Below are 27,952 nucleotides of genomic sequence, written 5' to 3'. Positions count from 1 at the left end.
TCTATATTTCTTTAAAACATGGTATTTAATAACTGTTGCTCACAAGAGAGAAGTAAAACTGATGCGAAAGCCTTGCGAGGTTTCGGTTGGCATTTCGGGCAATAAATGTCAATCGAGATATCGCGACGGTTGTCACGGGCTCGATTGGAATTTCGGGTAGTGACAATTACACCCGTTCCACAAACCGTACCATTTTAATCCTATGCTATCCTATCTTAGCCTTAACTTTTAGTTTTATTCTTATATTTCCTTATGTATCTTTTTATTCTTGATTTTACATGTTTTGTTTCTTCCTAATCTTTCTTTTTAATTTATTATTATTAATTTTATTATTATTTTTTAAACCAAAGTTTGATTATTCAGCTTTACGGATACACATGATGCAATTATGAAATGATGTCATGATTTATCAATTTAAATAACGTGAAGCGAAAACCTTGTATCAAAAAATCATTAGCAGACTATCTCAATGCTTTGGTGAAGTCTCAGTGTCAAACCCTGCTTTGTAAAATAATTATAATGTCATTCACATGCTCGATAGAATGTTTGTATATTTAAGAAGTTCGAGAAATCGTTAAAAGACGATATTGCCCCTAATGGTATCATTGAGTCGATTAAGCCTCGAACTAGTTCAAATAGGAATTTTAAGGTGAAATTAAGAGTTTCACAGTTCAAGGATGACTCAAAATGGTAATTCGGAGTTCGAGGATCAATTCGGAGTCAAACCAGAATTTTCACTATCTAGGGGCAAAATCGTAATTTTACCACTCGAGGACGAAATTGAATTTTTCGAGAGAATTTAGATCAAATTTGATTAAATGGAGCATGATATGAGTATAAGGAGTGAAAATTATGCATTTTGGTAATTTTTCAATTTTTGGGGTAAAAATGTAATTTTTCACTTTACGGGGGTAAAAGTGTAATTTTTAAAAATTTGCTCCACCAAAACTTTGGAAAAGTCTAGAAATTTCATGGAAGACATGGATAAGTGAAGAGGATTGAGTGGTGGAAAAAGAAAGTCAAAAAGATGGCTAGAAAAAAATAAAATAATAAAATATTCAAAAAATAAATAAAATAATAATATTTTATTAAGCCTATTAAAAGGCTTGCAAATTCCAGAATTCTTCATTTGGAGGGTCAGCCAAAACCAGCAGGAGAGAGAGAGAAATAAGAACAAACCCTAGAGTGAGAAAATTCAAAGAAAAAGTGTGATTTTTCAAGGAATCAAGTGTTTAAAGGTATGATTTTTCAAGCTTAGCTTAAGATTTATCATTTTCATGCATTTCTCATCATTTTCCATGGTTGAATCATGTGATTTGAGGATGAATTCAATTCTGGAAAAATGGGTTAGGAGAGAGAAACTTGTTAGATTAATTTGATTTTAAGTTATGTTAGTGTTTTAAGTTAGTTTAGCATATTTAGGAACAAAACAACAAGAAAAGAATTTATTTTCCTCCATTACCATTATTGGCTGAATTTTCTAGGGGAATATTGGCTGATGATCTTGATGTTTACTTGAGCAATTATGATGAATAATGATGAATTATGAGTCTAGAAAAATAATAGAAATTTTCAGAGCAAAAATACGAATTTTTACCCATTAGGGGTATTTTCGTAATTTGTTATCGAGACTGATAATTTGCACCACACTGAGGGACATTAAGTCAATTTGGGTGCAATTGAGGTATAGAAACTGAAAAAAATTAATTTGAGATTAAATTGGACGTGTTAGTAATTTAATCGAGTAATAGGCCGAATTAGGTTAGCACCGCATTTAAGCAGTAGTCGGATAAGTTGCATGTCATATCATGCATATATATCGAGCCTGAATTGATTTTATAATGGTCAAGCATTGATGTGGTGAATTATGTATTGTACATTGTAGATAGGTGGTGAGCAAATTACACTGGTAAAGTACCAAAATTGTGCTTGAAGACTGGGATTAGGAGCACATCGACTCCTAGAACTGTGAGTGGACAATTTATCGTCTTAAATATCTAGAGTAATTATACTTGTTTGATGCTTTTATTGAATGGTGAATTTAAATTATAAACTATTATGTTTTCCAATTAAAATGTTTTTTTTATAAAAATGAGATTTATACTGGTTTTGAAATCAAATATTGTTTTGGGAAAATTGAGTATATGGAGACTGTGTTGAAATTTATGATTTTATATGTTATTGAAATTGGGGCTTATGACACTATGGTAGCATGATGGCTAAATTTTTGGGGTTGGCATGAAATATATGAACAATTTTGGATTGGTCTCGGTAGACTGGATTACATTTTATTCGCCATATTATGCTACTGGAATTTTTATGAGTCTGGTGGTATATTAAACGGTCACTGCAGTGGTGGGGGTTTTCGTGGACTGCCTATGAGAGGGGCACGGTAACTCAATTATATACTTACCTCCGGGGGGAGATGTTGGGTGAAGTATCTCCTGAGGTATGATTTGAGTGCACCTCACGTTCGGGCCACCACGTGAGAGTGAGACTCAGCCAACGTCAAGGAACGGCTGTGTGTCAGATGTAAAAACATGTTTATGGGTATGGGTCATTGAACAGCCTTGGCGGTCTCAGTGGGATACCTTGACGAAGGTACCCGCGAGAATGATATTGGCAGGGGCCAAGTTTAAAAAAATTCATAAGTCGGGGAAATTTTGATGAAAAGAAATTATTTGGTATAGATTGAAACGAATTTTGTGTTATGAACATTATTGAGATATAACGTTTTTATATTGTCTCCATCTACTCGGCTTTAGATGCTTTTGATGGTAATTGTTTACTCACTGGGATTATTTAATCTCACCCCTCTTCCTATCCATTTTTCAGGCTCAGGACAGTTTGTTGATAGTTGATTAAGACGAGAATTAATCTCGGAGTTGCATCATAGGAAGTAAGGGTTCGTAGCTCTACACCTTCTTGGTTAGTTGGGGGCCCACGTGTCACTGTAAACGAAATTTCATACTTTAATTATCTTTATTACTATATGAATAAATTTATTTTACTCTTACGCTACAAAAGTTATTTTAGGAAGACTTTGAAAATATTGTGTTTTAAGAAAATAGAATATTTTATTTAATATTTTTATTATATTCAAATAGCTATAATTTTACTTTAAACGAATGTTTTATACTTCAAAATTTAATTTAAATCATGAAATATGTGTTTCCACTTACATATTACATTTTTTCGGATTTCAAAATTTCAAAAAAAAAAAATGACGAAAATACCCCAGTGAGCTAGAAAATAATATTTTTATTGTTTTGAGTTGGAAACAACTTATGATTTCTTGAAATGCGAGATTTAATAACTGTCGCTCACCGGGGAGATGCGGAAGTTGATGCTAAGCCTTGCGGGGTTTCAATCGGCATTCGGGGTAATGAGTGCTTATCGGAACGTCGCGGCGGTTGTCACGGGCCCGATGGGAGTTCCGGGTCGTGACACTCAGAGTTTTCCTCACCTAAGGATATCCCCAGAAGAACTAATCTCTACAAGTTCTCCGAAGAAATCCCATCATCAGAGTTCTCATCCCATTAACAAAGTAAACATCTCGTATGCTATGCCAAAATAAAATTATGAATGATGTCATATGAGCATGTTTACGAATATAATTTTGTTCATTAAAATTTATATGTATATTTAATAGTTTAATACAATTAAAAACCTCATTTATTTTTACTATATATAATTTAAAGAAAGATTTTATTTAAATTGATCATTTTTAATTAATATTATGGGTCAATATTATTTTATTTTATTGAACTATATATTTTTTTGAATAAACAACTAATCTTTTATTTGCAATAATTGTTTAAATTGATTAAATAAGTATATCAATTTTAATTTAGATAAAACATTATATGAATTTATTTCTTTATAAATTTTAAGGTAATTGCTTGAATTAATCAAAATATTAGAATACAAAATTAGGATTTATCTCGACACTTTGGAAAAAACCTTAATTGAATTCCGTTCCTAAGAAAGTCATCCCGAAAATAGCAACTCTTTGCCTTTTTGGATGAAATTCCATCATCAAAATTAATCCCAAAATTAACCACTCTATCACTATCTATATGTATATTTTAATTAACTTACCCCTTTTGTGAATAAATATCTTAATATATTTATTTTTAAGGCTAAATAAATTTTATTTTTCTGGCTCACTTAACCTTTTTTTTTTATTAAATATATTTTAAATCTATCTTTTTCATTTACCTAACTCCCTTTCTTATTACTACATATTTTATTATCATTTTTATTTCTTGCCTAGTCTATTTTTTCTTATGACTAAACATATGTATATAATTTTTCTTTTCTCTTATCTATTTACTTCTATTTCTCTATACCTAAATATTTCTTTGTTCCTTCCTATTCAAATCTGTTTTTTGGTTTTTAAGCTGAATATTTATATATTTTATATTTATTTTCCTACATAAATCTATTATCCTTTATTGTATTTCTATTTAATGCATCTATCTCAACTTATTCCTTCTTTGTTACTTAAATATTTATTTATTTTCTATTTTGGTTTTTTACTTTTTTATTAATATCCTTACCCTATACTTGGCAATTCGTATTTTCGTGTCTTAAACATGTCCGACGTGATTAAATATGAAACACGTTAAGGTTAAATACTATCACGACTCGGTATTCCCTTCGAGTTCGTGACAACTGTCGCGATGTCTTGATAGACATTCATTACCCGGAATGTCAACCGAAACCTCACAAGGCTCTTGTATCAAGTTTACGTCTCCCCTGTGAGCAACAGTTACTAAATATCATGTTTTAAGGGAGTATAAACTATTTTTAAATAAAAAACAAACAAAAAGTAATTTCTACCACACAAAGGTATCTTGCTCATTTTTTTTCAAAAATTTTGAAACTTGGTGAAAATACAGCATACGATCGAAAAATATACATTTCTTATCTAAAAATAATTTTAGTAATCTAAATCATCCATTTAAAATGAAATTATGACTAATCAAACTAAATAAAAATATTAAATAAAATATTCTATTTTTTTATAAAACAATATTTATAGAATCTTGCATAAACAATTTTTGTAGCGTAAGAGCAAAATAAATTCATATATATAATAGCACACTAAACTAGGTATACAAAAATATTCTACAATGACAGGTGGGCCCTAAAATAACTGAAAATATACAAGATTGTAGACCTTCGATTTCTAAGAATGCAAATCCAAAAGCAACCCTCGACAAAATCTGTCACGAGCCGGAACTCCCATCGGGCCCGTGACAACCGCCGCGACGTTCCGATAAGCACTCATTACCCCGAATGCCGATTGAAACCCCGCAAGGCTTAGCATCAACTTCCGCATCTCCCCGGTGAGCGACAGTTATTAAATCTCGCATTTCAAGAAATCATAAGTTGTTTCCAACTCAAAACAATAAAAATATTATTTTCTAGCTCACTGGGGCATTTTCGTCATTTTTTTTTTTGAAATTTTGAAATCCGAAAAAATGTAATATGTAAGTGGAAACACATATTTCATGATTTAAATTAAATTTTGAAGTATAAAACATTCGTTTAAAGTAAAATTATAGCTATTTGAATATAATAAAAATATTAAATAAAATATTCTATTTTCTTAAAACACAATATTTTCAAAGTCTTCCTAAAATAAGTTTTGTAGCGTAAGAGTAAAATAAATTTATTCATATAGTAATAAAGATAATTAAAGTATGAAATTTCGTTTACAGTGACACGTGGGCCCCCAACTAACCAAGAAGGTGTAGAGCTACGAACCCTTACTTCCTATGATGCAACTCCGAGATTAATTCTCGTCTTAATCAACTATCAACAAACTGTCCTGAGCCTGAAAAATGGATAGGAAGAGGGGTGAGATTAAATAATCCCAGTGAGTAAACAATTACCATCAAAAGCATCTAAAGCCGAGTAGATGGAGACAATATAAAAACGTTATATCTCAATAATGTTCATAACACAAAATTCGTTTCAATCTATACCAAATAATTTCTTTTCATCAAAATTTCCCCGACTTATGAATTTTTTTAAACTTGGCCCCTGCCAATATCATTCTCGCGGGTACCTTCGTCAAGGTATCCCACTGAGACCGCCAAGGCTGTTCAATGACCCATACCCATAAACATGTTTTCACATCTGACACACAGCCGCTCCTTGGCGTTGGCTGAGTCTCACTCTCAAGTGGTGGCCCGAACGTGAGGTGCACTCAAATCATACCTCAGGAGATACTTCACCCAACATCTCCCCCCGGAGGTAAGTATATAATTGAGTTACCGTGCCCCTCTCATAGGCAGTCCACGGAAACCCCCACCACTGCAGTGACCGTTTAATATACCACCAGACCCATAAAATTTCCAGTAGCTTAATATGGCGAATAAAATTTAATCCAGTCTACCGAGACCAATCCAAAATTGTTCATATATTTCATGCCAACCCCAAAAATTTAGCCATCATGCTACCATAGTGTCATAAGCCCCAATTTCAATAACATATAAAATCATAAATTTCAACACAGTCTCCATATACTCAATTTTCCCAAAACAATATTTGATTTCAAAACCAATATAAATCTCATTTTTATTAAAAAAACATTTTAATTGGAAAACATAATATTTTATAATTTAAATTCACCATTCAATAAAAGCATCAAACAAATATAATTACTCTAGATATTTAAGACGATAAATTGTCCACTCACAGTTCTAGGAGTCGATGTACTCCTAATCCCAGTCTTCAAGCACAATTTTGGTACTTTTACCAGTGTAATTTGCTCACCACCTATCCACAATGTACAATACATAATTCACCACATCAATGCTTGACCATTATAAAATCAATTCAGGCTCGGTATATATGCATGATATGACATGCAACTTATCCGACTACCGCTTAAATGCGGTGTTGACTTAATTCGGCCTATTACCCGATTAAATTACTAACACGTCCAATTTAATCTCAAATTAATTTTTTTTTCAATTTTTGTACCTCAATTGCACCCAAATTGACTTAATGTCCCTCGGTGTGGTGCAAATTATCAGTCCTGATAGCAAATTATGAAAATACCCCTCATGGGTAAAAATTCATACTTTTGCTCCAAAAATTTCCATTATTTTTTTAGACTCATAATTCATCATTATTCATCATAATTCCTCAAATAAACATCAAGATCATCAGCCAATATTCCCCTAGAAAATTCAGCCAATAATGGTAATGGAGGAAAATAAATTCTTTTCTTGTTGTTTTGTTCCTAAATATGCTAAACTAACTTAAAACACTAACATAACTTAAAATCAAATTAATGTAACAAGTTTCTCTCTCCTAACCCATTTTTCCAGAATTGAATTCATCCTCAAATCACATGATTCAACCATGGAAAATGATGGGAAATGCATGGGAAAGGTAAAGCACAAGTCAAAATCAAGAAATTTTACCTTTGGTCACTTGTTTCCTTGAATTTTCACCAATTTTTCTTTGAATTTCTCCCCCTAGGTTTATGTTTTTCTTTTCCCCTTTGTTTTCTTGCTATGGCCGGCCATAATGAAGAGAAAATGGTGGTGTGGGCTGATTTTTATAGTTAAATAATATAATAATCTAAACTTGCCACATGTCACTACATTATTGGTCCATTTTTTAAATTCTTATCTTTTAAGCTTTAAATCTCCACCACACATTATTCCTTAAAAAATTCATAACTTAGATAAAATTCTCAAACTTATCCAAAGTCTTGGTGAAGTAATTTTTGATATTTACACTTTTGCCCCCGTAAAAATCAAAAATTACATTTTTGCCCCAAAAACTGAAAAATTGCCCATAGACATATTTTTTATCCCTTATACTCATATCATTCCCCAATTTGTCAAATGTGATCTAAATTCTCTCAAAATCTCAAATTTTGTCCGCAGATAGAAAAATTACAATTTTACCCCTATATAGTGAAAATTTCAATTTGACTCCGAATTGATCCTCGAACTCCTAATTACCATTTTGAGTCATCCCTGAACTGTGAAACTCTTAATTTCACCTTAAAATTCCTATTTGAACTAGTTCGAGGCTTAATCGACTTAATGATACCATTAGGGGCAATATCGTCTTTTAACGATTTCTCGAACTTCCTAAATATACAAACATTCTATCGAGCATGTGAATGATATTATAATTATTTTACAAAGCAAGGTTTGACAAAATCGGCTGTCTACAGACTGTTCTGAGCCTGAAATGGGTAAAAAGAATGGAGTGAGTTTTTATAAACTCAGTGAGTAAGTAAAGTTCATCTACAACATCTAAAGCCGAGTAAATGGAGACAGTTAAATCATCCCATCATAATATAATTCATAACATTCCAAAACTCATTTCAATTCATATAAATCAATTACATTTCATCAAAATAATCAACAAAGCTTATGATTCTCTTAAAAACTTGGCTTGTGCCAAAACTCATACTCAGGGACACCTAGGCCCGGGCATCGAGTCTGCCAAGGATGTTAAAATGACATATACCCATAAACATGTTTTTACTTTTAAAATATAGTCATTCCTTGGCGTTGGCTGAGTTTCATCCTCACGTGGTGGTTCGACGTGAAGTGAACTCTAAACTTACCTTAGGAGATACCCTCCGCGCCTTTCGTACTAAGGTAAAATATAACGGGGTTTACCGTACCCTTATAATAGGCTGGTTTACGAAAACTAGCCCACTGCAATAAGTTAATCAATTACTCCACCAAATCAATAAACATTTCGACAGCATGACATGGCTAATGTGATATTCCCTAGCCTGTCAAGGTAAAACAAAAGAGTTCATATATTCCACACAAACACAAAACCAGCCATTCATGCCATCACATTGTCATAAGCCATCAATTCAAACCATATATCAAACACGAGTATATAGTCTCCACTTACTCAATTTTCAAAACCAGTATTTAATTTCAAAACAAGTTATAAATCTCATTTCATTTAGCCAACACTTCAATTATAAAACATAATAGTTTAAAATTTAAGTTCATTATTCTTTAAAATCATAAAAACAAGTATAAATTACTTTAGATAGTTAAGATGAAAGTCTGATTATTCACTATAACAAGAGTTTGGAGCACTCCTATTCTTGGTTCTCGGGTACGATATCTTTACCCTTATCAGAGGGCTCACCTCCTATACATAATACACGACACGTAATTCAATATATTTGTGCCAAACTGTTATAAAACTATTTCAGGCTCTATATGAATGCATGAAATTGAATGAGAATTGTTCGAATAATCACTTAAAGACGGTGTTCTACGTGGGTTCAATTATGATCGAACTGAATTTGTATTCGACCTAATTCAAACTATACACTGTTGAATTAACCAAAACATCCGATTCAACTTCAAATATATTCATTACACTTTTAATATTTCAAATACACCAAAGTACCTCAATGAGCTTGATTGTGACTTAATTCATCATAACCGAAATTCATTTCGATTCCGAACTAACATGCTAATCAGTGTTAACACAGTCCAATAAATCCATCTACATCATTAGGAATCAAATCCAAGTCCATTTACTATGATTTTCTCATTATTGCTCAAGTTGTTTACTAAATAAACTATACTTTTCGATAGCCGTTTTCGATATTCGATACCATAAATCATCAATTACAAGCTACATAACATGAAATACAACAAAATCCATCATCAACATGTCATCTATAAAATTCGGCCAAAGAGGATTGTTGAAGGGCATTTGATTTTCTTGCTTGTTTTTCATGCCAAACATTATCAAACAACTAAAAACACTAAGATATCATGAAATTTAGCAAAATCCATCATCAAAACCTCTCTCCCTATGTTTGGCCAACAAGTATTCCCTCATGGAAACTTGTGTTTCAACCATAGAAAATGAAAAAGAAAGCATTGGAAAGGTAGATTTTAAGCTAAAATTGAAAAATCTTACCTTTGATTGCTTTGTTCTTTGAAATTCAACAAATTTCTCTTGAATTTTCCTCTCTAGGGTTTGTTTCTATTCTTTTCTCTTTGTTCTTTGCTTTGGCCGGCCATGAAGAGTGAAATGGGAGAGTTTATGTTGAGTTTATAAAGGAAATTATAAAAATATTAAAGCTTGACATGTGTCACCATGTGATTGGTCCATGGTTAAAACTTAACAATTAAGCATTTTCTCACCACCACGTGTAATCTCTTAATTATCCAAAGTATAAAATAATAGGTGAAATTCATGGACTTGACAACTGTTATGGTGGTGTAAAATTTTAAAAATTCCAATTACGTCCTCGTAGACACGTAAAATGACTGTTTTGCCCTTATGTTCGAAAAATGTTGGAATTAAAATTTTTCATTTCTCAAATTCAAATCATGCTCCAATTAGTCAAACTTGGTCAAAAATTTCGTCCAACATTCCTATTTTGCCCTCGGTGACAAAATGACCATTTTGCCCCTACATTATAAAAATTCCTAATTTGACTCCAAATTAATCCTCGAATTTCGAATCACCATATTAAGACATTCTAAGCTTCAATAACTCTCAAATATATCCTAAAATCTCTATTCAAACTAGTTCGAGGTTTAATCGACTTTATTGTACCATTAGGTACGATATCGACTTTTAACGATTCTCCGAGACATCCAAGTATGCAGACATGTTATCAGGTACATGAATGACATGGCAAGTATATTATAGAGCCGGGCTTGACAAATATGAACACAACACAAATACTATTCATGCCTTAAATCTGTAACGCGTACACGTATATATTTAAAAATCGTGTAATCTGACACGACACGTTTAGACATGTTTGTTAAACGTGTCAATATATGACACAATACGATTAATAACACGATTAACATGTTTAACATGATTAAATAAAAATATTTATAATTAAATATAATTTTATTATTTAAATTTAAAATCAATAATTATAAAAACAATTATAACAAAACATGTTGGCTCCATTAGCTTTTGATGATAATAAAATATTCCCATTTCATTTGTGTCTAACATTTCTACCTAAGTGTGCAAGACAAAAAGTCATATGGAAATAATAAATCAACCTTTCAAATATGTATATCAAAAGTCATGACAATGATGAAAAACGATTGATCAATAAAAAGAAAGGTCTTTAGTTAAATAATGAAGAATGTTGGTTGACTAAAATTTAAATTAGAGAAATGACGGGTTGAAGAATATTGAGAAATAGAACCAACTTAGTCGACCAAGATGAGAGTTAGTCGACTAAAAAGCTACTGCCAAAATCTGAACTTCAAGACAGAACCAACTTAGTCCACTAAGAAATGAGTTAATCGACTAAATGCTCTCTACTAAAATCTGCAACCAGAAGACAGAACCAACTTAGTCGACTAAGAAGAAAGTTAGTCGACTAAGAGCTCTCTATCTGCAATTTAAACCAGAGCACTAGAAGACAGATTAACGGCTAGAACCAACTCTCAACTGTTTTCAACGGCTATAAATTGCTAAACTGCCATCAGAGCTATTTCCCCAAGTATAAAAGGGTCTTCCAACGGTTAGAAATCAGTTTTTGAAAGTTTTGGAAGAGATTTGAGTCATTAAGAGTTGAAAAATCAGAAAATCTTCTTTGCACCTTACTGCACTTAAACGCCCATCCTTTGTATTTGTATTCTGCAGTCAACCTTGCACCATTTAGATCAACTTGTGATCATAAGTACTTTCTTTTTACTTCTATCCTTGTATTCTTAGAGTGAGGGAGTCACTCTAAGTGGTTGTTTCAAGCTAGATGTGCTTGAATGTGCTAAGGTTCTAACTTAGCTTTGAAAAGTTAGTTGTTGGGTTTTGATCGATCCCATTAAAAACCATTGTTGTAGGTTGTGGTTGAGCCTTTGAAAAACTACTTTAGGTTTTGGTTGAGCCCGTGAAAAACCATTATGAAAGGTTGTGGTTGAGCCTTTGAAAAACCACTTTGAGTTTTAGTTGATCCCGGTAAAAACCATTGTGAAAGGTTTTGGTTAAGCTTGGTAAAAGCTATCGTAAAAGTTAATGAAAACTTGTGAATTTCACCGGTTCTTGGTAGAATTGTTTGAAAAATCTTTGGTTGGATAATCAAGGTAGTGAATGTAGGTATTGGACCGAACCATTCTAAATTCTACTGTCTCATTTACTCTGTTTTTGTTTTAATTCCTTTCTTTTATTTATCTTGCATTTGTCTACACTTAGAGACAATCTTTGAAAGAGTCAAATTGTGCTATTCACCCTCCTCTAGCACATTTAATTAGGATCAACAAAACAAAATAAAAAGAACATCAAATATAACAAAACAAAATTTAAAATTAGAATTTGGGCATGACATAATTACATTATTACTGTAAAAATTTTAAAAATATTATTAAAATAATTATTTAAAATTATTTAAGTAAGGCTGAAATAGTCTTTGACTATTAATTTTTAACAAGTTGATAAGCGTGCTGTGTATACATGTATACTATTCATGCCTTAAATTTGAAACACGCACACGTATATGTTTAATAGCTGTGTAACATGACGCGACACGTTTAGACATGTTTGTTAAACGTGTCAATATATGACACGACACGATTAATAACACGATTAATTCGTTTAACACGATTAAATAAAAATATTTATAATTACATATAATTTTATTATTTAAATTAAAAATCAATAATTATAAAAACAATTATAACAAAACAAAATAACAAGAACATCCAATATAACAAAACAAAATTTAAAATTAGGATTTGGGCATGACATAATTACATTATTATCTTTAAAAATTTTAAAAATATTATTAAAATAATTATTTAAAATTATTTAAGTAAAGTTGAAATAGTTTTTGATTATTAATTTTTAACAAGTTGATAAGCATGTCGTTTATATACGTTTAAACACGATAACACGATTAAACATGATATCATGATTAACATGATTAATTAAACATGTTTTAAACGTATTACTCGTATTTGGCATGATTAGACAAAAAACACGTTAAGGCTAAACTCAAACCTATTTAATCCCATGTCGTGTTAATGTATTGCATCTAAAATTGTCAAGCCCACCTTACCCTAACATTATATAATTTTTCTTTGTATATATATTTTTTCCTCTACTTTTAATTCCTCACATACCTAAATTAATTTATCTTCCAACAAAATGTTGGGCCAAACACAATACAACCAAACCAGACTAAATCCACAAAGGAAAAGGGCTTACCTTGCTGAGGCTAGAAATAGCCCAAGGTGACGGGTCTGTGAAGAAGTGTCCAAGCCTGCTGCACCAGCCTGCCAAACCACTCTCAAAACACACCGTTGGTGCTTCAAAGGCCCTTCAAAACTACACTGTTTGGACTAAAACCCGCTCTCCCTTCACCTCCTTAAAACGACGCCGTTTAGCAACCACCAATCAGGATAAAAACTTTTTGTTCAACCCCTTTATTCATTTTTCTCCTTTCCTTTCTCTCTCTTGCCGCTGACCCTCCTTTTTCTCTCTAAGCCTAGAGACTCAAAGCCTACCCTCTTTCTCACCACCGTCTCCCCTGCCACCAACGACACCACATCACAAAATCTCAACTTTCTTTTCTTCTGAAAACCATCTCTCTTGTCTCTCCTTCAATCGAAAGAAAGAGAGATCAGAAACCTTTGAATCCTAAAACTCCTTAAATTCCCAAAGACAAAAAAAGAACCTCTCCTCTTCCTCATTTCAGCTTTGTTTTCTCTATAGTTTCTTTGTTGATTTTTCTATTCTCCTTTCTAGTTTCGATTTCTAATTTTGGTATTTATGGGTTGTGGAATTTGGTTGTATGCGGTTGATAGGGTAAAAAATGTAGGGTTTTGCTATTGATTCTAGTGCTTTCGTTGCAAGGATTTTTCAAGAAGAAAATCGGTCCCCTTTTGTGAAATAGGAAGGCAGCTTTTATAGCTGTCTACACTTGAGTTGGGTTGGAACTAGGGTGGCGAATGTGGCCTGCCAAGCTCAACTTTCACGCCTGGTACGGTGCGTTCGCACCTTGTTTGTTTGCTGGGCGTGGCTTTTGTCACCATACCCAACTTATCTTTTTTTTTTTTTTCAATTCTTTTATTATTTGTAAAAAATTAGTGTCTACACCAACCAGTTAAAACACAAAACCAATCCGCAACGAACGCTGACCACTGGTACAACGTCAATCAACTGGTTTCAAATCCCAATACCAGCCAAACAACCCATAGAGCCACGCGTGATTAGAGGAAAAGACCTAAAAAAATCCAATGAAATCATTGAGCACAGATCTGAGCAAGCCAAGCTGACAAGAAATAAGACAAAATTTTCCCAACGGATAGACAAATAAACCCTTGTCAAATTCTCAAACATGATCCAATAAAAAATCTGTGGAGAAGAGTCAACAGCTAAAGCAACTAGAAGCCAACCTATAAAAATCTGATATATAAATAAATGATCAAAGCAAGAAACAAAGTGAGAGGACGAAGCACATGAAGAATCGAAAAAGCCATCCCCAACAACAAGGCAAAACAAAAAGTAACAAGAAGAAACACACGATTATCGAAAGAAACCATTTCCCCCTGCCTTGCCTCACAAAATGGCCCACTTCTTATCCAAATACACAAAACCCAAACAAAAGTCCATCCAACTAACTTTCCTTAGCATTCCATATTTGACTCAGGCCGCATCCAAAACCCAAACAAAAATACACCCATCCCAACCTAGCAAAAAGGTGAGCCACTTAGCAATCAAATCAAACCCCACATGTAGCCACACGACAATGAAAGCAAATCTTATATGTCACAGCCATAATAATCTGTACGAGCTGCCTTTTATAGATAACTTGCACTTATTACGTCAAAAGTCAAATAGTTATTGTATAAAATATCGTACACTTAATTGCAATTTTTCTCAATAAACAAAAGGAAAAACAAAAGTTGGATAAGAAAAAAAAAAGAATAGAAGCTACTATAAGAGCGGAGGGAAAGTTAAAAAGAGAAAAAAACAAATGGATTGGTAACTGGGAGGGATTCGCGGTGGCTCGTGAGGGACCTGTAAGCCTTAAACCTTGAAAGTTCTGCGGTTTGACGGTCGTGACAATCGGAGGCATTTGGAGAGTTGCTGATGTGGGAATATTAGAACATGACAACAAGAACAAAATGGAATTATGATTGGCTGATGTCTTTTTAATTGTCCGATCAAACCGTTTCAACTGGAATTTTGATCTCATCCATGCAGAAGGTTGTGTTTAAACTGGGGGATTGCAGGGGATGGGTGCCAAATTTTTCCCTTGAATTATCCTTTTAGATCAACAAAAGCAGCCTAACACACGTCCGTTTCGCTTGCATTCCCAAAATATACCCCCTGAATTGGAAGCAAAGGAGCCAAATTTCATTTTTAAGCTCTCAAAAATTTCAAAGAAGATATCACGTCTTCCAAAATCTTTCATTTTCTTCTTTTCTTTTCTAATTGTTTTGTCTGTTCCATTTATAACCAACCGTGGGTTGAATATGATAGTGAATAGGTCCAGACTGCCCGAGTAGAATTGTTCAGGCCCTCTCATGAATGATGAGTGTGGGGAGCGGCTTTGTCGATCTGGATAAACGAAGAGGCTGCAACACCCTTTAAGTTTTACCAGCTCTAACTTGCATTAGTTGGGTCAGTGTTGCTTTTCAGGTCCAACAATTAAAAGGAAGCCTTTGTTTTCCCTCCACACGCCTTTGAAGACTTAAACCTCTTCCATTTCCATCAAGCTGTCAGCTCAGCCCACCGTCTTGCCTACGAATTTCTTACGTCATCCCATTTATTCTCATGTGTATTATGTTAAAATGGTTACTAATTTGTTTGACAATTCTGCTTTGCGGGAAAAAAACAAACGATGAATCCAATGGAAGTGGGAACAGCTGAACGGTTCAAAAGCTCAGCTTTAAAATATTAGCGGTAGGTGTGCCTCTTATTGGATTCCCTTGTAGTGGAGTCTCTAAAAGTTATGTCATGGCTACTATGTCAATGCTGTTTTCTTGGTTTGAATGTTTCTTTGAAAAGGACTTCCTCGAGACGTATATGACTGCACAAACAGACCCTACTTACCTCCAGAATTGAAATTAATGCAAAATCCAACTTTCAAAATCTGTCACAGTTTGCCCTGATATTTATGTAATGCATTTGCCCTTGGTTTATATACCACAGAACCTACTCGGGGGCGCTCCAGCTATTTATCACGACAACTCATCTTTGCTTGTAAACATTGCATTGATCTCATCCAAAATTAAGATCGTTGACTTTAACGTCGTCTACCTCTTTTGAGTGAAATAAAGGGACAAAAGGCCAAAACGTTTGGTTGGTCATTTTTATTCTATGTTGTTTGGGCAAATTGCAAGTTTGTAGATCCATTCAAAGTCCACGGTTTCATACTTTTCTGATATATCAGGAATAGATTGGTTTCTCATTTTAACATAAGGAATTTGCAGCTGCAACTCTAAGTTTGATGCTTTCTTTCGTGTTGGTTACTGGTTGATGTCAAATGGGTACTCTGTTTTATGCAAAATTAGAAACACAACAGAAATACTTGTGAGGTCTTCAACTCCAGAATCTGAAACCTGTGGTTTATCTCGCTCATGGGTTCAGTCATTTGGTCACTTTTGTTAGTTGTTTTTCTTCAAATCTATATCATAGCAGCTACCACTGATGCTGGTGATTGTAAGTTTGCCTCTAATCATTACTTTTCTTGTTTTGTTTTATTATAATTTTGTTATTCTTTAGCTTTACTTTGGAGAAGATATGGTTGCTTATAAAAGTTCTATCTAAGTTTCTTAACTTATTGCAAAGATGATATGTGCTTGAAGATTGCACATCCTCACATGCAACATGTATATTAGTAGTTAAGTTGAGCTGGTGAGAATATCTGATCTACCTTTATTTTTCTAGATACCGATATTATTCTTCCTGTGTTTGCAAAAATGAACTTGCCTACTAAGAACTGAATACTGAACGCTAGTCAAGTCTTTTGGGAAAGAGGAATTCACTGCTAATTTTATCAGGATGTTCTCTTCATCTTGACTCTAAAATGCTTGTAGCTATTAGCTATTTGGTCTGGGGTCAACGCTTCAAAGAAATCCACTACCAGGAGGTGCCTGAGCCTCAATCAAATTAAAGGGCTAAATCTATTTGTATTCCTTTCAGGACAATTTATTTTAAATGATATGGAAATGCTACCTCAGAATTCAGCTTTGATGTCTGATCAAGTGAAACTTTTGTCCAATTCTTCTGCAGCTGCTGCTCTAAAATCTCTCATGGATGAGTGGGAAAAAGCACCTCCCAGTTGGGTGGGCGGGGACCCTTGTGGTGATAGCTGGGTTGGAATTGGTTGCAATGATTCACGTGTGACCTCAGTGTAAGTTGTTGGTGCTCTACCTTTTAATTTGCATGAAAGATTGCTTAGTTTGGTTCTTCCAGCTTTGGGATTTTATCTAACAATTATCTATTTCAGAACATTGCCAAGCATGAAGTTAGTAGGACGGCTGTCAGGAGACATTTCGACCTTATCTGAATTACAGCAAGTGTAGGTCCTTTTGCCCACTGTCTCCCTTTGTTCTTCATGGAGGTCATTTTGCAGCTAGTTTGTCTGAACCATCATTCTAAACAATTTTTTCTTTTTCTTTTTCTTATTCTTTTCAACATGTAAATTTTAGCTTAGCTTTTGAGCATTGCAGCACTTGTGTTTCTTTTTCTTCTTCTTTTTAAATTATTTTTATTTGTTATCATTGTTCTGGGGAGACTTCAATGTTCAGGTATCTAAAGGTTTGCTCTTTGAATACAAGGAATATGCTAATTCTGGTAGAGCTACAGATACAAAAGAATTCGTTTCTTTAATTTCTTTCAATAAATAATATATCAATTTTAGTTAGAGGCAATAGTTGCCACAGTTATTATAACATCTCTGTTGTGGCTTCTCCTTTCAGGGATCTATCCTACAACAATGGTCTCACAGGATCTCTTCCAACATCGATTGGGAATTTAAAGAAGCTAACAAACTTGTAAGTAGATCTATTTCCTGCCAAAGCATCATCTGGAAGCAAATTTGTTCTTGCAATTCCCTTAAAAGACCTCTTTTCTTTATATAATATCGCAGAATCTTGGTTGGTTGTGGTTTCAATGGTCCAATTCCCGATGCAATAGGATCTCTATCGCAGCTGAGGTTCCTGTAAGAATTTAACCTTTAATGCTTATTACCCTGCAGTGACTAACAAACATGCAATTCCATTTGGATTCTGGTGATTAGCCATGTATGACTACTAAGTGAAGGGCATTACATTGGTATCCAATAAAACTTTGGCTTTAGACTCCATGATTGTTGGTTGTGGAATATTTTGGCTTCACTATTTCTACTTTTTATACTTTTACCTCTTTTAATCGGAGTACTTCTTTCACGCTGGCCTATATTGCCTGCAGATCCCTAAATTCTAATGGCTTCACTGGACGTATTCCACCATCCATTGGTAATCTATCAAATCTTTATTGGTTAGATCTGGCTGACAACCAGCTAGAAGGACCAATTCCAGTTTCAAGTGGATCTACACCAGGGCTTGACATGTTGATTCATACCAAACACTTGTATGCCAAATTTCTTTGTAGTTTACTTTTATTTAGATGCTTTTCTTGCGATGGTTCTATTCTCCTTATAGTAATGATGTTCTCCATCATCCACAGCCATTTCGGGAAGAATAAACTCTCTGGCCAAATTCCAGCTCAACTTTTCAGCTCATCTATGACTCTTATACATGTGTAAGTTCCATTCAGTTTTTTATCGAGTAGTTTTTGCTATATATTTCTTGACTTACCTGGAATGTGCTTCGCAAAAGACAAACTGTATTCTAAACTACAGGAAAGGCGCATGCGTATAACAAATTTCTTCTCTAAACTATGATTTTTCTCTTAACCTTGGACAGCCTGTGTGCTTCTTCTTTGTATCTTAAGCCACCCTTCTGAAAGGGAGAGACTCTGAATTCTTTCTCTTGTTTTGTTGTTGGTTGTAAAGAATTGCAAATTTGCATGCAAGCTCCTTCTCCTAATCTTTGCTTCAATGTGATGAAATTCAAGAAATGACAGCATGAATTTGTGTAGATTTGAAACATTCCATTTACCTCTCTCTCTGCTAGGCTATTTGAAAGCAACAAACTTACAGGAATTCTTCCTTCCACCCTTGGACATGTGCGAACTCTGGAGGTGGTGTGAGTATCTAGATCAAGAACTGAAGTGAATTCTTGTTAAGGTTTTTGCTGTAAGTGAATTTCTACTGGTTTTTTGATGATGACAGATGAATTATTGTTTTGGCTACAGACGCTTTGACAACAATTCACTAAATGGGCGTCTTCCGTTGAATATCAACAATCTTACAAGTGTTCATGATCTGTAAGCTATGGACAGAAAAGGCTAATAGTTTTCTGCACTTGTTTTCCTAGGAGGGAAGGGAACTTTTATCTTCTCTTAATTAAGAGCATTTGGTCTTGATTTTCAGGTTTTTGTCCAACAATAAACTGACTGGCCCTCTGCCTAACCTTACTCAAATGAACAGTTTGAACACTTTGTAAGTAAGAAATGCTTTAGTAACTCTACCCATAATATAGTGATTCTTTAGTCTTCTCAAACTACATTTGGTTGTCCCTGTTTTCTTATTCTTGTTCCATGTGTATTTTTGTGTGTATCCCCTCATCATAGCTATATTATTTAGTAATCATAAACAATTTTATTGTCATTACTAATCTTTGATCTCTTACACGATTGTGCAGATACTTGAGTAATAATAGTTTTGACTCAGCAGACGTTCCTTCGTGGTTTCCAGCCTTGCCAGCCTTGACAACATTGTATTTTCCTCTTTCTCTCTCGCTCTCTCTCTCTTGTTCCTTCTGTACCAACACTGGAACATGAAATTCAACTGAACATTGAAATATCATAACTGTTATAAGTGTAGAGCCGAAGTCCTTTTTCTACCATTCAACTTAGTCTAGGACCATCATTCTTTTATATCTTAAGTACTTCTGTCTGTATATCTTCTTTCTCACAGGTATTTTTATGTAGTAGGGAGAATAATCAATTTATTTGTATGGCAGAATGATGGAAAATACACAACTTCGAGGTCAAATTCCTGCCATATTCTTTGAGCTTCCAAATTTGCAGACTGTGTGAGTAAGCTTGACCTTAGTACCACCAATTGTACTGGAAAATGTGGATCCAAATAAAACCTGTCACATAGTTGTCACAATCTGGAAATGATAGTTGGATTTTTGCCCCCTTTTGCTGTTATATTGTTGACAGGGTACTAAAAGGCAACCAACTTAATGGTACCTTGGATATCGGGCAAATCTCTAGCAACCAACTGCAAATCATAGATTTGCAGAACAATCTCATTACTGATTTCAATAACAGTGACAGACCATACAACTTTGACATAATGTAAGCCAGAATTCTTTGACATTTTTCTGGGCATTTTTTTTCTCTTCTATTTTGATGAATAACTAGGCTCGTATTCTCATACTCCTTGTAAGTTAAATTGCCTGCAGATACATCTAGTTAATGTTAAAGATTATTGATGTTTTTTAACATCACTGAAGTCTTTCTACCAATTTCTGCAGACTTGTGGGTAATCCAGTATGTGACGAGACAGGAACAACAAGAAGTTACTGCAATCTTCCCCCATCAAATTCCTCGCCTTTGTATTCAACCCCTTCACAGAACTGTCTGCCTGTTCCATGCAGTTCCAGTCAAATTTCCAGCCCCTTATGCAGATGTGCATATCCATATACAGGAACACTAAACTTCAGAGGCCTTTTATTCTCAGCCTTTGGAAACTCTACTCCATATCAAATACTAGAGCAATCTTTGATGCATTTCTTCCAGTCCCATCAACTTCCTGTGGATTCTGTTTCGCTAAGTGATCCAAGAATGGATCCAAATGAATATTTTCTATTGAACCTTCGTGCATTTCCATACGGCCAAGAGAGTTTCAATAGAACTGGAATTTCTATGATTGCATTTGTATTTAGCAACCAGACTTTCAAGCCTCCTGATCAGTTGTTTGGACCTTATTTTTTTCGTGGTGATGAATATGAGCACTTTTCTGGTAATTGTTATAGAATAGATGTAAAATGAATTTGTAAATTTCTCTGTCTATTTAGATTCATCATTTTCTATGCATGTGTGTTTTCATCCAGATGACCCTGCCAACTCAAAAAAATCTAGCATTGCCATCAAAATAGGAGCAGCAGCTGGTGCTTCAGTGCTGTTTTTACTATTAGTGCTTGCTGGGATTTATGCTTATCGTCAGAAGAAGAGAGCAGAAAGAGCAACCAAAGAGAGCAATCCTTTTGGTATGATAAGTATTTCATTTACTCAGCCTTTTCAAGTTGATTGTATGGAATATCTGGGGTTTTATGACTGATTCTCTTCTGTTAAACACAGCACACTGGGATCCTAAGAAGAGCAGTGGTAGCATACCTCAGTTAAAAGGAGCAAGATGCTTCTCTTTTGAAGAGCTTAAGAAATACGCAAACAATTTTTCAGAAGCCAATGATATTGGATCAGGGGGTTATGGAAAGGTTAATTTTGACTCTCATTCTCTTATTCTATTGCATGTGTGTGCGTAGGTAGGCTCGCCAAAAACATGCATCCCAATGGCACCTTGGCCCCATAGAGGTGGTCTCATTTGCTCAACTCCACGTCTTGTTGCTGGTTTGGACTAATGCCTGACTGCAGTGAGACACTTTGAAATTTGTAAGGTATTGCAGACGAGTGGTGGTCGAGTTAACAGACAATTGGGTAAAACAGGCACATGGTTAAATGCATAATTTTCAAAAATATGGATTAGTAGATATCTGAAATAAAATTGTCTTTTTATTCGTGCTTCCATTTGAGGGATCCTTAGCACTAGCCCCCTTTGCACACTTTGTGTTTGCATTGAACTTTTTACTTTATAGAAGGGAAGTTTTAAATAGATTACAATGTTATTATACAAAAAATAAAGGGAAAAAAAGAGATAATAACCATAAAGTGAATTATTCGATGTATTGAAAGAAAGATAATAACAAAAAAAAAAAAATTAGTAACTACATTTGTGTGCTTCAAGATCATGTAAAACGTGTTTGCTTACATATTTAATATGTAAATTGGAATTGTTGACTGTGATCCACGTGTGACATATGTCTAAACACCTTATGCATCATGGTATACATCTATGTTGACAGCAAGCACTCTTCCCTTGTTCTTTCACCATTAGATAACATTATTGCAATTAGATGGCAGCCAATCGGCATTTAGTAGGCTAGCTGCACATAATAGATAGTTTATGCATACCCTTCGTGCTATTATCTTGTGTTCATCTGAATGTTGATGCAGTGTAGTTATCTCAACCATGGAATACAATGATACTATATTAATGTGCGTATTATTAACATATCCCATGATTTGCAAACTTTTGGAATGGACCAAGTGAGACTACGATTGGATTTATTTTCCAACCTTTGCTCCTACTCATCTGTGTTTTAGTTTGTTCTGTCTCTAACTATGTCTGCTGCTACAGGGATCTCTTTAGCATGGTCATGGTGATTTTTAAAATTATTTTTCCAAATAATTATGAATATCTTTAATTGCAGGTTTACAGAGGAACTCTACCCACAGGGGAACTTATTGCCATAAAACGAGCTCAACAAGGATCTATGCAGGGTGGGCTCGAATTCAAAACAGAAATTGAGCTTCTATCAAGAGTTCATCATAAAAATGTTGTCAGTCTATTGGGATTTTGCTTTGAACGAGGTGAACAAATGCTAATATATGAGTATGTTCCTAATGGCTCTCTAAGTGACAGCCTGTCAGGTATTTTCCTCTGTTTGCTCACTTTATTCATCCAAAATGAGTTACACTATCAATGATTAAATGGCATTTTATAGTTCTTCACTACCTGACCATATTACTTTTTATCAAACAATGCCCTTAACTGCACCAAGAAATGAAATAAAATATTTGATAAGCCTACACTACACTGCTAGTCTATAGGAGGAAGAGAACTTAACATTATTGCTTTATTCTTTCTTTAGTTTCGACTTTCCAGCCATCTGTCACTTTCATGTCCTATATAAGACCTTCCTAACAAAGAATCACATTTTGAGCTCACTGCAGGAAAGCATTTATCATTATCCCTAACGAATGATTTTACTTGTTAATTTCCCATGTTATTGTTTAACAAGCTATCTTTTACTTCACTCATGTTTTGCTTCTTTAGAAAATAACATTCTAACAATTCAGGGAAGTCGGGAATCCGAATGGACTGGACCAGGCGACTTAAAATAGCCCTTGGTGCAGCTAGAGGTCTGGCATATCTTCACGAGCTTGCAAATCCTCCCATCATTCATAGGGACATCAAGTCCACTAACATCTTATTAGACGAACGCTTAAATGCTAAAGTTGCTGATTTTGGTCTCTCTAAACCTATGGGTGACAGTGAAAGGGGTCATGTTACCACTCAAGTTAAAGGTACAATGGTGAGTTACTCCATACACCTACTCAAGAGAATAATTCAGCCTTTTAAATGGTAGAACCCTGCTCTCCTTTTTGTAATTGATGCTTTAGTTTATTTTCTTTCCAGAGTTACTGGTATTCTTTCCCCCTCGCCTGCCCATCCCTTTATAGATGATGAATTTGTAATTCATTTATACGTTTAAGCATCTGCTGTAATCATAGTAGTTTTAATACGTGAAACACAATAATTTTCTAGATGAATCTGACTTTTCTGAAGGGGCCAATGAGGAATGGTTAAAAATTTTCTAGGGAGAGGAGAATTAGCTGACAATAAAAAATGTCTAATCCTCTTGTGTCCAAATTGGAGTCACCTTGCATACCACTATGTCAAATGTCTATAATATGCATGCCTTATTTGGGATATTTCTGAAGAAAAAGGCAACAATTACCATAATTATGAGTATGACTAACTGGATTTGAGTTTAACAAATATCGTAAGAAAAAGAGGAGGGGAACGTGGGTAAAAGAATGTCAGACTATTGGATAAGGCTGATGATTCTATATAATGCTTATAGTATGCGCTGTCCTAAGAATGATTTTTCTTACTGTTGTAGGGTTATTTGGATCCTGAATATTATATGACCCAGCAGTTGACTGAGAAGAGTGATGTTTATAGCTTTGGAGTGCTGATGTTGGAGATAGTAACTGCAAGAAGACCAATAGAGCGAGGGAAATATATTGTAAGAGAGGTGAGAATGGCAATGGATAAAACGAAAAGTTTATATAATCTCCAGGAGATTCTTGACGCATCCATGGGCTTCGCTGCAACACCCAAAGGCTTGGAAAAGTTTGTGGACCTAGCAATGAGTTGTGTAGAAGAATCAGGGGCTAACAGGCCTACAATGGGTGAAGTGGTAAAAGAGATTGAAAACATTATGCAGCTCGCTGGCATGAATCCCAATGCTGAATCAGCATCTAGTTCAGCAACTTATGAGGAAGCAACTAAGGGAGGTTCTCTCCATCCATACGGTGATGACTCCTTTGCTTATAGTGGGGTCTTCCCAGCCTCCAAGATAGAGCCCCAGTGAGAGTCATTTGGCTACTTTTCTTTTTCTTCTTATTATTATTTGTTTTATACGAGCAATGAAGTTGGTGAGACAGCTGCTTGTGTTTTCAGCCTTGATGACTGTCAACTTATGTCGGATCTTTTTGTTGTTTGTTGCACATTATGATGAAACTGTCATTAGAATGAATTCTTTATATGTTAAAAATAGGTAAATAGAAGAATTGATTGCAAAGACGCAAAATGCTTTAGCATATTATTACACTTAAGTTGGGTCAATCTCTAATTCCTACTATTAAAGACCTTAGACCATCGACTCCATGTGAAGACCTTAATTGCCTTAAAGATTTAAAATATTAATAATTTAATATTGGGAAAATGAGAAGAAAAGAAAATATTTACCGAGAAGAGAGAGGTAGGTGGGTAGAGAGAGAAAAAAAATATGAACAAAAAATTAAATGCATTTTATATAGTAAGGTAATTTTTAAAATTGATTAAAAATTTTTTTATCTATTAACATTTTTAACTTATTCTTTCTTTTCAAAATAGCCTCTATTTTTTTTCGCAAGGTCCAAAATAGTCATTATTAAAGAGGGACTCAGTAATGGCTATTTCGGCTTTTTCATAAAGCAAACAAAGTTTTAACAAAGTAATAGAATAGAGGGATGACTATTCTATTCTCCCAATCAAATATATATGTAAATTTTTTTTTTATAACTAAATACCCAAATAAGCTTCTATCCTTTTATTATGTTTAACTAAGCCTTTAAATTTTTATTTTGGATCAAACAAATTCCTCTCACTAATTATTGACTAATTTCTTTTAGTCAATTGTCAATTAACACTTTTTATACCATGTCATCTAAAATGTGACGGGTTGACATGTGATTTTGATAGTATCACTATCACGTGGCAAATGATGTCGTGTTAAATGTTGTTAATTAGATTTATATGTTTACCTTTTTGCCTAGCCACATGTCCAAAAATGATTGGTTTAAAGATTTAAAACAAAAAAAAAAACTAATTAATTTTTTCCTTAATCTGATAGAAAAAACATTTTGTGTTTAAACAAACTAAATCATTTTATTTAGATCAAATAAATCTTTCTAGCCAATTGAAGGCATTGTTCTAATCCTTTACAATCTAAAAAATGTCTTCAATCAAATGATGAAAAAAATAAAATAATTAATACTTGTATCCTTCCACTCCAATATTTGTTCTTTCACAGCAACTCTCGAACAGTTGCCTGTATTATCAAATTCGATAAAAAAGTTTTTTCTTCAGTTTTTGGTTCAGATGATTTAGTTTGTTTAAGCACAGAAGTTTGTTCTATCAGATTAAGGAATAAAATAATTAGTTTTTTTTTTGTTTCAAATTTGTTGGATTTATTCTTTTTTTGATATGACAAAATTGATTGAACTTATGAGCTTTGAAAATGAAAGATATTTTTGAGTATGAAAAAAATCTCAAAAGATTGCTAAAGCTGAACTTAATAGAAAAAAATATTGAAATGCTTTAATTGTTCGAACATATTTTTAATATGGATGATCATGCTATTAATTTTCTTAAAAGTCTCTTGTTTTCAAAATTAAATGTGCCAGTCTAAGGGTCAAGTTTTCGAAAAAAATGACTAGATACTTGAATGAAAAGGAAGCAAAATATATTTCTTTAATTACAGTAAAATTGAATCTGGAGAAAAACAAGTCAGTTCTCGAGCAAAGATCAATAGTGAAGAATTGATTCTGAAACAAGGATAAGTCAGTTCTTAAAGAGACAAATGAAAGAAGAAATAATCGATTTTACAAAGAGGAAAAGTCGACCCTTGAAGCACCAAAAGTACAACTCAAAAACTTGGTGACCAAAAAAGGCATGGCATACTTGGATGAAAGTGGAGCGACAAAAGTCAAGCTTGAATTCTAATTTTGGTGCTAGTCCATAGTGAAGAATCGACACCATGAAACGAAAGAATCAATTTTCCAAAATTGCAAAGGTGTCACCTTTATGCCTAGTTGTAGAAAAACTAACACCTTGAAAAAGAAGAATCAATTCTTCATAGATAGAAAGTTACAGACTTTGCAAAGAACCGACAATTCAACTATAGAGAATCAATTCTACAAAGCGACAGAATTGTGCAAGTTGGCTCGAACATACAAGAAATTATTCAAAACTTACTCCAATGGGCAAAAAATCTCACAGGCTATAAATATACAACTTAAGGACATCAAAGAAAAGGAAAAAAGAGGATTTTGAAAGATTTTGAATAATTTTTTAAGAGGAAAAAGAGCGAAAAAACAAAAGCAGTAGCTATGAGTAGAAAAGTTCCTACCTTTTGATAATTGTTGTAACGTGCGGGTTCGAGAACTTGACCACTAGACGTGGGAAAATAAATATGTTAGGAGTCACCATTAATCTTTTTTTCTAGGTGCGATTGGCCACCTATTGACTCAATTCTAATAGACGAGACCCTAAATTAATTTTAGGTCTATCAAAAGAACATTAAACTGGCCTATGATTTTTTTTTAAATTGGGTTCGGGAGTGCGGTTACACACGGGAAAGGATTAGTACCCCTGTGACGCCCATTCCACGAATGGTATCACTTAATTATAGGTTATCCTATTGAAGCCCTAATTCTTAAATTTATTATATTTCCTTAGTTATTATTTATTTATATTACCCACTACTTTGTTTGCGAATTAAAATACTCTATTTGATTTTACGGGAGTGAAGTGCACATGATGCTCTCGTGAAATGCATGATATGAAATACAAATAATATTGGACGAAAATGTTTTATTGAGGATATTTCTCGGATCCGCCCATCCTACTAGTGGGATCTGGAGACATTCTTTCACCTAGAGAATTATCCGAAAAACTTACCTGCGAAAATTTGATGAATAAATCCCATCATCGGGGTAATCATACGCGTTTTAATAAAAATAATATTTTCGTGAATGTAGTCCTATTACGAGAAAAAGTGTCACAACCCAAATCTCGGGCTATAACTGGCGCATGGACTCAATAGGCATAGCCCATCGGACCCAAGCAAGCCTTTCCGTGAAAACTTATTCATTAAACCGCTTGTCTCTCATTCACCTCTAAGGTTCTCAATTCATAATTTTCAAAAATAATTCCTTCTCACAAGTTAAATCATGGCAACCGAGCATATAGTATTCACAAAATAATATTATCACTTGCCGACGTGTGACGACACTATTATTCAAACCAAACACACAGTGTTTACAATAACTTTCACAAATTACACTTAAACAATCATACAAACATACAAAAGACGTTGACTATCAGCGGAGTGACTTTAGTGGGGTTACTATCATTGAGAGTCGTAGTGAATCTACCGAAAGATGAATAGGAAGGAGTGCCTTGACCTAGGATTTAACTACCTTCAATCCT

At 33.9% G+C, this 27,952-nt stretch overlaps 1 protein-coding gene and 2 long non-coding RNA genes across 4 annotated transcripts; 2 read left to right on the top strand and 1 right to left on the bottom strand.

Annotated features, from left to right (window-relative positions):
• Positions 1-891: 891 nt before the first annotated feature.
• LOC148762056 (uncharacterized) lies at positions 892-3,099 on the top strand. Its single transcript, XR_016027114.1, has 3 exons — positions 892-1,238; positions 1,886-1,968; positions 2,836-3,099. It is a non-coding gene; the product is annotated as an uncharacterized LOC148762056 (long non-coding RNA).
• A 2,453-nt stretch (positions 3,100-5,552) lies between these two features.
• Positions 5,553-7,685, bottom strand: LOC148762055 (uncharacterized). The gene is made up of 3 exons (XR_016027001.1): positions 7,446-7,685; positions 6,713-6,792; positions 5,553-5,845 (listed from the first exon to the last, which is right to left on the bottom strand). It is a non-coding gene; the product is annotated as an uncharacterized LOC148762055 (long non-coding RNA).
• An 8,498-nt stretch (positions 7,686-16,183) lies between these two features.
• LOC18595633 (leucine-rich repeat receptor protein kinase HPCA1-like) lies at positions 16,184-24,734 on the top strand. 2 transcript variants are annotated; one of them, XM_018123687.2, is made up of 19 exons: positions 16,187-16,671; positions 17,245-17,365; positions 17,462-17,533; positions 17,934-18,008; positions 18,104-18,175; positions 18,424-18,585; positions 18,682-18,756; positions 19,131-19,202; positions 19,312-19,383; positions 19,490-19,558; positions 19,761-19,835; positions 20,082-20,153; positions 20,287-20,424; positions 20,604-21,091; positions 21,183-21,338; positions 21,430-21,566; positions 22,620-22,839; positions 23,269-23,504; positions 24,096-24,734. In XM_018123687.2, exons 1-19 carry the CDS (start codon positions 16,590-16,592, stop codon positions 24,567-24,569), a joined length of 2,868 nt encoding a protein of 955 aa, XP_017979176.2. In that variant the 5' UTR covers positions 16,187-16,589; the 3' UTR covers positions 24,570-24,734. The 2 variants fall into 2 exon arrangements, with proteins under 2 accessions (XP_088663517.1, XP_017979176.2); XM_088807391.1 differs by having other exon boundaries at positions 16,184-16,671; positions 18,424-18,756.
• The last annotated feature ends 3,218 nt before the right edge of the window (positions 24,735-27,952 follow it).

Source organism: Theobroma cacao, chromosome 6 (assembly GCF_053813885.1).
Source record: "Theobroma cacao isolate CCN51 chromosome 6, ASM5381388v1, whole genome shotgun sequence".
NCBI lineage: Eukaryota > Viridiplantae > Streptophyta > Magnoliopsida > Malvales > Malvaceae > Theobroma > Theobroma cacao.
This window is presented reverse-complemented; position numbering and strand designations above follow the sequence as displayed.

Excerpts from the sequence above, each read along its gene's own strand:
- LOC18595633 (XM_088807391.1), top strand. The coding sequence starts at position 16,590 with ATGGGTTCAGTCATTTGGTCACTTTTGTTAGTTGTTTTTCTTCAAATC. Across the intron at positions 17,534-17,933 it reads TTATCTGAATTACAGCAAGT|GGATCTATCCTACAACAATG; the intron begins GTAGGTCCTTTT and ends TTCTCCTTTCAG. Across the intron at positions 21,567-22,619 it reads GATCAGGGGGTTATGGAAAG|GTTTACAGAGGAACTCTACC; the intron begins GTTAATTTTGAC and ends CTTTAATTGCAG.